Here is a 14,375-nt window from a genome sequence, read left to right on the forward strand (position 1 = left end):
ACTTTCTGCAACGTGAAGACATGTCATTGAATGTTGCAGAACATTCACAACTTTGGGCAGATACTGACTCCCAGATCCCATATTTTAGCATGATCTATCAAGGACCCAATCAGAATCAGAATCAGTAATACTTTAACAATCCCAGAGGGAAATTACAGCGACTGCTCGCTGTGGCTCCACACTCAACCAGGAGTGAATGCTGCAAGTCAATGAGTAGATACAACCTGCTGGGTTTCCTTAGACAGAAAACTTTCAACCAATCTGTCTGGATGATTCAAAAGACTTAAACTGATTCTCAAGGTGTCTTGAGATTACATACGCTATTGAGATTGAACTGAATTGATTGTAAACTCTAAGATGTAACACAACCCAATTGGGCGATTCAGAGATAGTCATTTGATGCTGCTTACATCAAATTGTTCTCAAAGTTTGGCCACCACCTCAAAAACAATTTTGATTTGTTTAAACACTATTTTAGCACAATATGCTCTTAAATGGTGTTATAGAAAACTACAGGTAACAAAATCTATGAAACTATTCACAAAAAATGTATTCCCCAACACAAAAACAGAACTCAGCCAAAACAAAAATGAGAGCTAGCTAAGTACCCAACGGCACAATTAAAAGGTTCACTTTTTCTTTGTGTTCAAAGGTTTCCAAATAATATCCCAGTAATCATTGCCTTGTGTAGAAATGGTTTAAATGTAGATAAATCCAAACCAGTGCCAAAGCAGCCCCTCCAGAAACCACAAAGATTAAAAAGCATACTGCAGATATATCTCATGTCCTAATGAATTGTTGCATTAGCCTTCACATTATCTGCCACACAATGTCTTCCATGTAAAACACCTAGAAGTAACACACATGATCACTCAAGCCCATACAAACCTGAGATATGTCCCGATGAACCTACAGTCTGCACACCGTTGATATTTAATTTATAATGTTTTCATTTACTAAACGGGGACTCTGTATTGGTTGTTTATTTAACCAACAACAAGAGGGTCATAAAAAATACCCAATTACTCCCAAATTCTTAATAATTGCAATGCAACCACATCAAATAAAAGTCCAGCCTTCTAAATGTCCCCAAAAATGTACATCAAATTATTTAAAATACTCTGGGAGACCATGTAACACCTGTGCTTGCATTCACATCCATCCTGTATCTGTTCCCACCTCATCCTGTTCAGAGTCAAGAAGGATTAAAGCCTTTCTCAACAGTGATTATGCATATTCAGTGCTTTATCCAACAGAGACACATCATACACATACTTATTTTGAATGTTTGTGGACTGTGGGAGGAAGCTGGAGAACCCACAGAGTACACATGGTGTGCAGGGACAACATGCACAGTTCGCAAAGAAAGGTCCCAGTGAAGATTTGAAATCAGGACCATCTTGTCTGTGAGGCAACATGGTAACCACTGATGGACACAGATAGAAACAGATGGTGGGATTCTAGGTGTGCTACTCTGTACCCCAGCTTATTGTTTGTCTGCATTATTTGCAGTAGCTGACTCTAACATTGGACATGCTGTCATGGGTCCACCTGAAGAAATTTTATTTAATGTTTTTGATAACTTACAGCTGGAATATACATTTTTACCCTTGGTTTATTTCAAACAATCTCAGATTTTCTAACAGGAGACACTAAAGATGGTCTACAAAGTCGGACATGACAGATGCTCATGGTTAAAGTGTAGTGTACAGAAAGCAATATTCTATAATAGTTTTTACCTCAGAGCTTCAATGTTCCCACTCTTATGGACACAGGTCACTTCTCTGGTCTGGTAGCCAACTTGCAGATCCCAAGATTTTCCTCCTGGGCGATTCTGCCGATTCTTGTTCCTCTTCTTTTTGATTAGCTCTCTTGTCTCAGGGTCTTTTACTTCTCTCAATCTTCCTTTGACTTTCCCCCTTATTTTCTCTTTTTTTGCCTTGTTTTTGACCTTTTTCTGTCGTCTGGGCCGATCTGTTTGTCTGAATGCTTTGTCTTGTTTTCCGTTTCCTCTGATCAATTTCCTGTTGCCCGAGGAGGGTTTGTTACCATTTTTGGACACTTTCTCCTCACCTACTGTAGACTTGGTGTCCTTTTCTTGATACTGTTTTTCATCATCTCTCATCTTTTTTTTCCCTCTTATGGACTGTTTGTTGTCTTCTCTGGCCTGTTTGTCACCTCCTTTGGATGCTGTATCACTGTCTCTTGACTGTTTGCTGCCCTCTTTAGCAGGTTTATCACTTTCCCTGGATCTTTTGTTGCTCTCTCTGGGTGGTTTTTCAGCATGTCTGGCCTGCCTTGGCAAAGGTACAGAACAAGAGCCCCAAGGTCCAACTCTGAGGCTGTAAAGGTTTTCCTCTCCTTCACACAGGCCAGGCTGGCACGTCTGAAATTCTGTCAAATTTGGGCAGGCAGACCCACCAAACAGTGGTGGTGCCAGAACAAAGCGTATCCGATTCCGTAAGCCAATCCCACATGTTTTAGAACACAAAGTCCATGGGCTGAACTCAGACACCACACAGTCCCGAGGACATGGGATAAGACATGCCTGTTCTTGCCGTGGTCTAGGCTCAAAGTATTCACAAATTGCGTCCTCCGCAGGCTCGCCATCAGCTTTCTGAACACAGCCCACTTCACGTGTCTGTATACCCTCCTCTCCCCGTGTGCACACTGTTGGACGCTGCACCCCGGCACTGCGCATCATTACTGGGACACACTGGTTCCAAGCACCCAGCTGCCATTCATAGAGATCTTTGTGCCAGTCGCACACTCTGAAGCAGCTCTGCTGGTTGTCTGGCCGCTCTGTCTGGTCACAGTTTGTGTGGAGAGTGGTCCAGCCTTCAGAATGGGCGCACCACACTGCTCTGCTCTGGCTGCCTCCAGGTCCGCACTCACTTCCCATACACCGACCCCATGGACCTGTACAAATAAACAGAACAGTCAGCGATATGTTGAGCACAGTGATCATAGATTTTACAGAGGAAAGGAAAGCCAGGCTTTATTTCGTTGTGAGTTTTTTCCAGACTTTTTTCATGAATAGAAAGCTCAAATTAATACCTCAGTTGCGGTCCAAAGACAATGCCCCACAGAGATCAGACAGTACACAAGCAACAGAATGAATCACACATCCTTTTAGAATCCAGTCCATTTTGGCCTGTAAATGTTTTCACCTGTTTCCACACTAGAGGATAAGAGAGAACTACTCTAAAGTGAAGAAAACTTGCATAGCAAAAATAAATGGTGTAGATGATTAACACAATGTTAAATTGTGTCAAATAGTATTAATATCTAACAATTAAGTCATTAGATTTAAAGTTGAAGCGCAAAAAGGCAAAACGCAAACTCAAGAGTAAGTCTTCTTTATTAAAGATTTTGTATACAGCTAACGGCTGTGTTAAACAGTGCCTGGGGGTTTTACACAATAAAGTTGCAATGCAATTAACATGTCGGAAGGACAACCAGCAGGCTACAGCTGCAGGCGCGGAGTTGGGATCAATACAAATCAATGGAGGTGGAAAAAAACTGGCCCAAATAAAAAAAGACAGCTCCAACCTCAGACCTGGCAACTCTCAGCGGCAGTTTCTGTCCTCCTGTGGTGGAAAAGAGGGAGTCATGCACTGAAGAAACAACGATTCCAAGAAACAGCTATCATCTCTTGTAGTTTCACATTTAACCAATGTACTGAAAGTTTTAGATAAAATTACAATTAAGACCACTGACAAAGCTGTGAGAATGAGCAGCAATCCATATTGTTGTTTGCAGCATAAAGACAACTGGAGGTGGCCATGAAGTTGTAACATTCAAGACATTATTGTTTCAGCAGTATGCAGGTGTGCACAATCATTTCTAGATATGCCACAGTTGTTCCTTAGCTCCCGGAAAGAGCAGAATTAACTCATTTACATAAAACATAAGGCATCATGGATACTTCCATTTGTATGATGTGAAATATTTGTACAGGGGTTTGTACCATGTTTATTTTTTCTTTAAACTGAAGTTAAACATGTCAGTTAATCAGGGCATCCATTCATCCTCCCATCAACCCAGACAACCAGCCATCCATCCATCCAGTCTCCTGCAGTAATTCCTGCAGTGACTGGGTGAAAGGCAGTCAGGCTACTATTATACCTACATATATTTTTTGTACACTTGCAAAAGCAGATCAGCACAGCTGAATCCCAAAACTAAAAGTAGTTAAAAGCAGCTACCATAAACCATCTTTTCAAACCACTCACATAAACTACAGCAGAGCACTGTAATAATTTCTTGGCCTTTTTCAAAACAAAATTAGACTCAATCCACTCTTCCTTTCCTGGATCCTCAACACTATGTGCTCCTACTGTACATGCACAGCTTGCAATCTCCCAGCCCCTTTACTGCTTTCCAGAAATCTCCCAGGAAGAGGGTGAGAAGATCATCAAAATGATGAAACCCACCCCCTGTGCCCTTGACCCCTTTCCTACTGCTCTGGTCAAAGCAAACACTCCTACCCTAAGCCCCCTGATTGCCACTGTAATAAACCACTCCCTCCAGTCTGGATTTGTTCCGCCTGCCCTTAAAACTGCTATAATCAGACCAGTCCTGAAGAACCCACCCTGTATCCAGATACACTTAGAAATTACAGGCCCATTTCCAATCCCCATTCTTCTCCAAAGTACTGGTCAAAGTTGTTTCCACCCATCTCCCGGCCCACCTCAACCTTTTTTGAAAAATTCCAATCTGGTTTACTTCCTGTCAACAGCGAAGAGTCACAAATGACCTACAAATGACAGCAGATGCTGGCTCACCTTCCCTCATACTCCTAGATCTTTCTGCTGCCTTTGACACTGTGGAACATGACATTCTTCTCAACAGGCTACACCAAATCACTGGACTCACTGACACTGCTCTGAACTGGCTTGAATCATACCTCACTAACAGAACAAAGTAATTTTCACTTGGAACCTGGCAACACACAGTCACCTGCGGAGTCCTCCAGGGGTTAATCCTTGGCCCCTTCCTCTTCATCATTTACATCCTCCCCTCGGCCTCGTTATCAGCCGCCACGGAGTCTCATTTCAGTCTTATGCTGATGACACACAACTGTATATGAAATCTGACTCACACTCCACTGCAGATTCACCAACAGCATCAACATATTCGACACTCACCGCCTGTCTGGAGGAGATAAGGGTATGGATGAAACACAATTTTCTCCAGGTGAACAGCTCCAAAACTGAGGTAATTCTTGTTGACACCTGACATCAATTCCTGTCATCCCCCATAACTGGTATAACTATCTCTGGTCAGGAAATTCCTACTTCACAACAGCCACCAATCTTGTTGTAAGATTGGATCCACAACTTACCTTTGAAGCCCATGTTAAAAACCTCTGCAAGATCTCCTTCTATAATTTCAGAAATATTGCAAAACTCCGTTCTACACTCACCATAGCTGATGCTGAAAAACTGCTTCATGCCTTTGTCTTCTTCCGGGTGGATTACTGTAAATCATTTCTTATCAGGATCCCTAACAAGAGTCTGCAGAAATTACAGTATGTTCACAACAGTGCTGGAAGGATTCTGACGAGAGTGCAAAAGTACATCACACCCAATCTCCACTCACTTCACTGGCTTCCTGTTCTTGCTCGGATTGAATACAAGGTCTCAACTCTCACCCACCAGTGCAGCTATGGAAATGCCCCCTACGTACTACTCAACACTCTCACCACAATACAACATCAAAGAACTCAAACTGCCTCCTACTCCCCAAAACGTGTGGGGAGCATCATGGGCAATCACGCCTTCTACTCAGCCACACATCGGACTTGGAATGCCCTCCTTGTGAAAAAGGACTAAAATATTTCTTTTTAGCAGAACTTATGAGTTTTAAACATGCACAATAAACTGTATTTATATATATATTACACTGATGTTTTTATTTTGCTCTGATTATCTTACCTGTAGCACCATGAGGTTTGTCTTAAATGTAAAGTGCGTTACAAATAAAATATATTTGTTATTATTATTATTATTAGTAGTAGTAGTAGTAGTAGTAGTAGTAGTAGTAGTAGTAGTAGTAGTAGTAGTAGTAGTAGTAGTAGTACACTACACTGGCTTCCCATCTCCACCAGGATTGAGTACGAGGTTTCCCTCCTCACACATCAATGCATCCATGGACATGCCCCCGCCTACCTCAAAGAACTTATCAACCCACAGAAGACAACCCAGTCCCTTCTCTCCACTCACTCAAACCTCCTTTACATTCACAGAACCAGACTCAGGACAATGGGAGACATTTTGTGCTGCTGCCCCACATCTGTGGAATGCCCTCCCTGACACCTTGAGGGCACCTCAGTCCACTGAGTGTTTTAAAAAAGGCCTTAAAACATTTCTTTTTAGCAAAGCTTTTGGTCCCTTTTAGATGTTTTATTTTTATTTTATTTTTCTCTCTCTCTTCTAAAAAAGCTTCTTTTTTATGCTTTTTTTCTTTTTTACCTGTAGCACTTGGAGATCTTGGAAAGTGCAGTATAAATTAAATGTATTATTATTATTATTATTATTATTATTATTATTATTATTATTATTATTATTATTATTATTATTATTAAATGTAAAACTGTGTGCATCCATACCTAAAAACACTTTACAAACTCCAGTTAACCTAATTTGTTTTTGTATTGTAGGAGAAAACCAGAGCAACTGGACAAAACCCACCCATGTACAGGGACAACATGCAAACTACACAGAGAGGCCCGGACCCACACAGGATAGGAACCCAGGACCTCCTTACTTTATACTTCATTAATTCATAAGTATACCATGGCAACAATAGGTGTACAACAAAATCTCTCTGAAGATCATTTTAAATGATTTCATGGCTTGTTTGCCACCGGTACAACATATCACTGCTTGACAAGTAAAAGGAATGAGAACGCATGAACAATGCTGGCTTCACTCCATTGGTTTCCTGTTCTTTTGAAGAAGTTTCCTGGAATGCTAAAAACACTCTACAAGAGTTCATTTAAAGTTGCTTTTCCACACCCATATTCCTGCAGGAACATTCACGGCCACCATCCAGATGTTCTTGTGTCTCACTGGGACCAAACTGAGAAACAGAAAGATGTCATGGAGATAGAGGTAGCCTTAGCATTGGACTTTGGAACCCCAATATAATAATGCCAGTATTTGATTTTTTTATATTCCTGTCACTTAGATTTTTGTATGAATTAAATCTTAATTTTACCATTGTAGTCATATTCTGTGTAGTCTGTGTCATTTTCTGACACAGATTTGTCTAAAAACTGCTTGATGACAAATTGTAGTAAAAAGTCTCAAAAAACAATCCTGTCAATCTCTTGAAATTCATAAAATAGTAGATAGTTGAGAATAAAAATAATAAGAAGAGGAGCATTTCTTTATTTTTTTTCTAAAATATACTTTTCTCTTGGTGATTTGCCACCTGAACATAATTCCATCTATTCAATGTATATTTGTATATGGGTTTGTATATGGGTTGTTGTATTTCTTCAATCTAACCTGATCTGTACCAGTTTCTGCTGGTGATAACAGAAGATTGCCTTGGTATTTACAGAGATAATGAAAACCAGTGTGAGATCCCCCCCCCCCCCCCCACACACACACACACACACACACAATTTGGGAACTGTGTAAACAAACCACTGCCATTAGTGGTTGGATCAGAACCAGTACAACAATTAGTTGATGTAAACAGTTATTTTGTCTGTTGGGAGCAGCCAACTTATAAAGTCTGACTGCAGCTGGGAGGAACGATCTGAGGAAACGCTCCTTAGAGCATCTGGGATGGAGCAGTCTGTCACTGAATGAGCTCTCTAGCTCTGCAACAGCTCCATGCATGGGGTGGGAGTCATTGTTCATCAGTGATGGGATTTTCTTTACAGTCCTGTTTCCCACCACCTGCACCAGGACAGAGCTGGCCTTCCTAATGCGCTTATCCAGCCACTTCCTCTGAGTTCAGAAGTGGTTGCAGAGGAACAGTAGAGTCGGTGTAAACACTGATTGGAGATCAGCAAACAGAGAGGATGGCTCTTGAGTGTAACAGACATCTGTAGCAACTGTTGAGGTTTATTTAGGGTTTCATTTATGAGGCCCTGAGACTATCTAATTGAAGTAAATAATTTGCAGCAGCGTTCAGCCACGTTATTTTTTTTAGGCATAAATTACATGGAGACAGTAATTTATAACCACATCTAGACAGTGTCACAATCCCTAGGTCTTGGTTTTGGGTTCCAGGGGATCATGTAGTTCTGTTAGTGTTTTCACCTCCATGATATTATTATCTGTTTTTTCGGTTCCTCTCTTTTGTTCCTGTCATTAGTTAGTCTTTTGTTTATTCGGATTTTAGTAGATTATTCTTGTTTCTGTCAGATCCTGATTTTTCTGCCTGCCTTTAGTTTAGCTAGTGTGTTTATTTGTTTTATTCTGTTTACTCCTTGTGGTATACAGTGTTGCCAGATTTTTTGCAGACAAACAAGCAACCAGCTTTATAAAAACAAGAGTGGTGAATAAATACACATTGTATTTATTTACACAATGTGTATTTATTTACATAATGTGTAAATAAATATGTGTTTTCATGCCAAAATACTTTTTTTGGCTCTTAAACAAAGATAGATATGGTATTACTCTAACTATTATTTATTGTTCATTTCTTTGCTATTTTTCACGCACACATCTAATCCGCTTTCTGTACACACCAACAACAATAATTTCTTCCTATTTATTGTGTGATGTTTATATCCACGTGTATACACACGTTTTTTTTAAAGCCTGGAAAAGGGCTTAAAATTTCCAGGTGATTCATGTCGTCCACTTCGCTTGAAACTGGCGCTGGAGCTTTATACCCTTGCAAGATACTTGTTTTGCACAGCTTCTTGCATGTGCTGAAACTCTGTAACTCCAGGGTACTATATTTGGCAACGTGATCCAGCCTTAGTTTGTCAAATACAGAGACAACACATGAATAACCATTCTAGTATGATTTATGGGTTGGGTTTCTGCAATGATATCAGGGCGTAAAAACTCATCTTCAGAACCAATCTTCTCAAAATGGTGATCTGCACCGCGGAATCTACTTTCGGCAGTTATCGCTGGTTATTGCAAACGTAAAGTGCATAAATCAGGGGCAGAATTGCTCTCATTGCCTTTACTCCTGTCGGTTCCTATGTTCCTCGTTTTTACTCTTGTCCCGCTCTCCCACAAACTGAACAATGTCCCCCGTTTAACTGGGTCAGATTCGTAAAAGTCCAAAAATTATTTGATGTGCTTTTCTGAAACAAAAAAGGCAGCGCTGCAGTCATCGTCAATGAGAGCTGTGTTGGCTGTCAATCAATATGAAGCAGCATCCCACCTCATGAGCAGCCGCACACCATCCTGGACAGCTCACCAGTCACAGGGGTAAAATTTAACTGTTAATATTAAACTTCAAAAAAGATAAATAATGCCTTTAATAAACTTGTGAGGTGTGATAATTAATTACTGTGCAATAACAAGCAAAGCAGAGACTGACTATTGTGCCAACTGTGCTAAATTAAAATGTATGACGTCATCATAGTCTTGGTTATGTGTCTCACATTGCCCCTCACAAGCATCATGTTGTCCCACATTAGTTATTTTTTAGGTCTGGTCACCCTACTCACACCCATTGTCAGGCTCTCAATTATGCTTCCCCTGTTTGGTTATCTCCTTGTCATGTCCCTGATCCTTGTGTTACATGCTTGATTGTAAGTCTACCACCTATTTCTATGAATCTTCATTTATCACTGCATCATGTGGCCCCCCCTCTCTTGTCTGCACTTCGGTTCCACAACTTCAAAGCAAGTTATGATGGAGAGAAAGGGAGCTTTATCATGAATGAAAAATAATCAGAATAAAGATGAGACATGTGCACATTGGATGATCTTGGGACTCAATTTGAATGCTTCATCTGATCATTTCAACCTTAAGAGGAAAGGATCATTTGGCCAAAAGTTAATGACTTTTGTCAATTTGCTGGATTTCCTTAGATAAAAAAAATCTTTTAAACCAATTGGAATAAGAAACTAAATTTAGCTGCATCATTCGATAGCTAACACTTGACTTAGAATCTATATATTCTATACGACTGAATTTACTTGAATTGCATTGAATTATTCTTGCCATACAGTCTGATGTACACAAGAAATGATCTGAGAGTAAAAGCCCAATCTGGGTTTTAGTTTTCTACCTCATACTTGCTTCACTAACCCAGTTACTGTGATAATTAACCTACATTTGCTAAGCTAGTCTTTGAACATCTTCCTCTGTAATTACAGTTGTCCTTGGTCAGGTAAACAACCTTAAGATTAAGCAGCTTACTTATCATCCGTCTGTTTGTTTTAGTTAACTTCTTAGAGGTTAACTAACTTTGAAATTGTGTTTTAGAAGAAAATTATTCTAAAGACGTTTGACATTTGGGACGACAGAGTTGCTGGAGTTATGGAGTTCGTTCTGCAATTGGAGGGTTGCCGATTCGATCCTGCGCTCCGACCATCTCAGTCATTGTGGCCTTGGGCAAGAAACTTCATTGCCTGCTGGCGGTGGTCAGATGGCCCAGTGGCACCTCTATCAGTCTGCAGCTGTGGCTACTAATAGCTCACCACTGTCAGGGTGTGAATGTGTGTGTGAATGGGTGAATGACTGATTGTCGTGTAAAGGACTTTGGTGTCGTTGGACAAGTTAAAGTGCTATACAAGTACAAGCCATTTACCATTCCAACAAAACCTTAATGTATGAACATCACTGAATGAGGCCATAAACTCAGCCAATTAAAGTAAAAACCTTCCATCTATGAGCTCTAAGTCCAATGAAGCAAAATTGATGAAAATAAAAGTTTGCAGAGTGAACATCAACATTTAGATGAAAACATTTTTTTTTTAAATATGGCGCCCACATCAAAGTGCTTTAGAGTTTAGCTTTTGTCATTTTGCTATTGAGCAGCCATAATGTGGCGCAGGGGAGCAGCGATCACAGCTGCTGATCAGTAGAGGTACATTGGCTTTTTTCCACAGTTCATAACAAGCAAATAAAGAAGTCTAAACTACATTCAAGCAGTATTTTCTGATGTGATTTTGGCTGAGTTTCAACCGGCTATGGTGGATAAGTGTGCTCATGTGTTGATCTGCAGACAGTCTGATCAAAAAGACAGCTACTAAAGGAATGACAAGGCCGAGATCTGTGTTTTTCCTTTAGGCACCAAAAGCCAAAGCTCTCCACAAAACAGGGATTGACATCCGAACCAAGCTGCAGCACCATGACAGCCTTTGGTCCGTTTATTAGAACCATCAACACAGTTTGCAGACCCAATTTCTCTTTTGTTAGTTTCCTTTTGGATTTCTTTTTATACCACATTTCCTATTTTAACCAATTGTTCATGGTTTCATGTATGTGTGTGTCTTTGCTCATGTAATTTGCACATATAACATTACAGCCAAAGCTCTGAGGGCGTTTTATTACATTTAACAAACCTAGCTTGTTCCCAAGGAACATATGATAATGAAAATACTGCCTGTGCCCACATTCAGTGAATACTTGTTGGGATTCAGCCAAACCAGTGTTCATGCATCTTTCATAAGGCTTGTCAGACGAGGGAAGCTATCCATTTCAGGAAGGAAAATTACATGGCTCATTTAGGGTGTCATGTTGCTTCATGGGGATCTGCATCAGTAAAGTGTTACTGAGAAGCTAGGGCCGTTTGTTAAATGCACTGCTAGGCTCTAGATAGACCAGAGGCAAAACACAAACATATGGTGTTCACTGGTCTTCTTTTTCTTTTTTTATTCACTTATGGGGGCAAACTTCAAGGCTAACCTAACAGGGGGAAAACCACATTCTTATATTAAGCTGTTTATGCATAAATTGTAGATTCAAAATTATTCTGATTCCTCTTGAGTTCATGGCTTCAGGTTCAAGTTTATACAGTAAAAACATTATAGTTCCATGACTCTTCTAATCCAAATCCTGGAGGGATTTAGATTTGATGGCTCAACCTAAAGCACATTTTAACTTCAGTTTCCTGTTTTTTTTTTTTGTTTGTTTGTTTGGGTTTTTTTTTTTTGGGGGGGGGGGGGTGTTGCTTTGTACTGGAACCTTTTTACCTGCCCAGACCGTTTCTTGTGTGTGTTTCCACTGCAGGGTCTAAAACCAGATCTTTTACCTAGACTACATCCCTCAGGCCTGAGCAGCTGCTCCAACTGCAGAAGTGTTGCTGGGATCTAGGAACCAAGATATCTGTCCACCACAACAGTAGACTCCAGAATGTAATTAAACAGTGAAATGAGACCAACGCCACATAAATCTCAGACTGTTTCACAGTGGTTATGGTGTAAAAGCCACAGACTGCCACTCCAAACTGTTTGAGCCTGTGCAGAAGAGACGAAAGGAGAGGAGAGTGGAGACAGCCTGCTGTCCAAAGAAATCATTTAGGGCAATTTCATAGTTATAACCTGCAAAATTTGGCTGATAAGAAATGTAACCATACACGTGCTGTGGCAGCGTATGCGCTCCGTTTAAAGTTTGTCATGTTTTGTGGTGCAGCGGGACCCAAGCGCAGACAGGAAAACAGCAGACTCATAATAAGGTTGAGAAGGAATAATTTACAGTTGTGGAGAATACAAGATAACTGAGGAACAAGTACAGAGATACAGGGCAACATTCAACCAGGCCTGGCAGGGACAGCCAATAGAAGGAATTGAGAATCTGGTTTGCTTTTAACTGCTGGGAGGTGATCAATAAAACAGAAAACTGGTGAGGACAAACATTGAGCAGCTGAGTGGGGACCAGGACTGAGGTGTGGAGAGAAAATTACTAATTGATACAATCATGAACACAGAGCCATCCACAAAGGACACAAAAGGATCCTACTTAACCAGAATCTAAAGATGAACATACATAGAGAATAAGAACCAAAACACGTGTATAAAGAGTAGAGTGGGTATGGAACAATGTAACTGAGAAAATTTAAAAATAATACAAAGTTATCTAAATACAAAACCAAAGTTACAAAAAACAAATACCTATGGATCAATGATCTGGAATTGTGATTGCATTGATCTGTGTCTCACAACTGCTTAAGATCTCTTTTGGGATGGATTCTCGGTCCGTCTCTGCGTGCAGAATATTTTTACAAAGGCTGGTGGATATTTTGAATCTAATTGAACGCAAACTCCATAAAGCACTGTCATGTTCTGCATGGGTGTCCTGAATTAAAAGTGGGATGTGCAAGTATGACCTGCAGAGGAGTATAAACTTGGAGTGGATTGAAGCAAAATGTTCAACCAAAGACCAAGTCTCTTTATTTGTCACCCTTGGGAGACCTTAGCGTTGGACAGAGACCAGACACTGCACAGCCACATTGCACTTTTCCATAACATCAGAAATACTTATATAGATAAATTAATAAAATCATGATTTCTAGAAGCACTGATTTATTAAAAGGCACATCAATAACATGGTTTCATTGGAAATTATAAGTTTAAAAAAACACAGATTCGAGTTCTGGGGGGATCATATCTATTGGTTGTCCCACATCCCAATGATTGTGACACGCTCACTTAGTGACAATGTGCATCCTCGTTCCTTGTTAGTTTCCTCTTGCTGCGCACTTCTAGTGAGCTTCCATTTCATTTCCTGTTCATTGGAGCACCATTGCTCTCACCGTATACTTTGAAATGGCTAAGAGTCGCAAGAAGCAAACTGTCTTACAAGTTTATGAGAAGAAGAGGAAGGTCTCAGAAGAAAGAACTAAGACCAGAGTGGATTTGGGAAATTCTGTCATACGACCTCCCTGAGGAGCAGAAGAGCGGGTAGGGTGGTCTTGAACATGCAGTTATTCAGAAAGTGACTTTGGGAAGAAGAAAGTGTGTTTCTTACATGTTGACTAACAGTATGATGAAAATGATTGACAAACAGTAGAAGAAGTTCAATCAGATCTAATTTCAGTCATGAAAGCTGAAACCAGTTGGGAAAATAGCAAGTGTAGATTTCTGTTTGCATGTAATCCACATCCAATTTAGGATTGTTGGGGTTTTCAAACTTTACCAAAAAGTGATCCTAATTGTTTTAAATAACAAATGTGTTTGTGCATCACAAAATGTATCTTTACTCAATTTCTATCCTGGACTAACGATATCTTATATGTGTAGAAAAATATTTTTTCTTAAAGATGCAAATAGACCCACTAAAGTGTTTCTGCATGACTTCCTATTTAGGTTGACGACATTTATTGTGAATTTAGTTAACAAAATTTAGCTAAATTTAGTCGATTAAAACTAGAATGAGTTTCAGTACACTTCACTAAATTCTGACTTAAACTTAAAAATATTTCTATCAAAAAAATCT

At 40.0% G+C, this 14,375-nt stretch overlaps 1 protein-coding gene across 3 annotated transcripts in view; it reads right to left on the minus strand.

Annotated features, from left to right (window-relative positions):
• Positions 1-14,375, minus strand: part of LOC105917537 (thrombospondin type-1 domain-containing protein 7A) — a 224,076-nt gene that overhangs the window by 133,770 nt on the left and 75,931 nt on the right. For all 3 annotated transcript variants that reach the window (XR_004932392.1, XR_002427058.2, XM_012852377.3), the window contains exon 2: positions 1,740-2,919. Coding sequence is in view for 1 of the 3 variants with exons in the window: in XM_012852377.3 (XP_012707831.2) it covers positions 1,740-2,919 (1,180 nt within the window). In the remaining 2 variants the exon portion in view is untranslated. The remainder of the gene's footprint in view (positions 1-1,739; positions 2,920-14,375) is intronic.

This window comes from Fundulus heteroclitus, chromosome 13, assembly GCF_011125445.2.
Source record: "Fundulus heteroclitus isolate FHET01 chromosome 13, MU-UCD_Fhet_4.1, whole genome shotgun sequence".
NCBI classification, from domain to species: Eukaryota; Metazoa; Chordata; class Actinopteri; order Cyprinodontiformes; family Fundulidae; genus Fundulus; species Fundulus heteroclitus.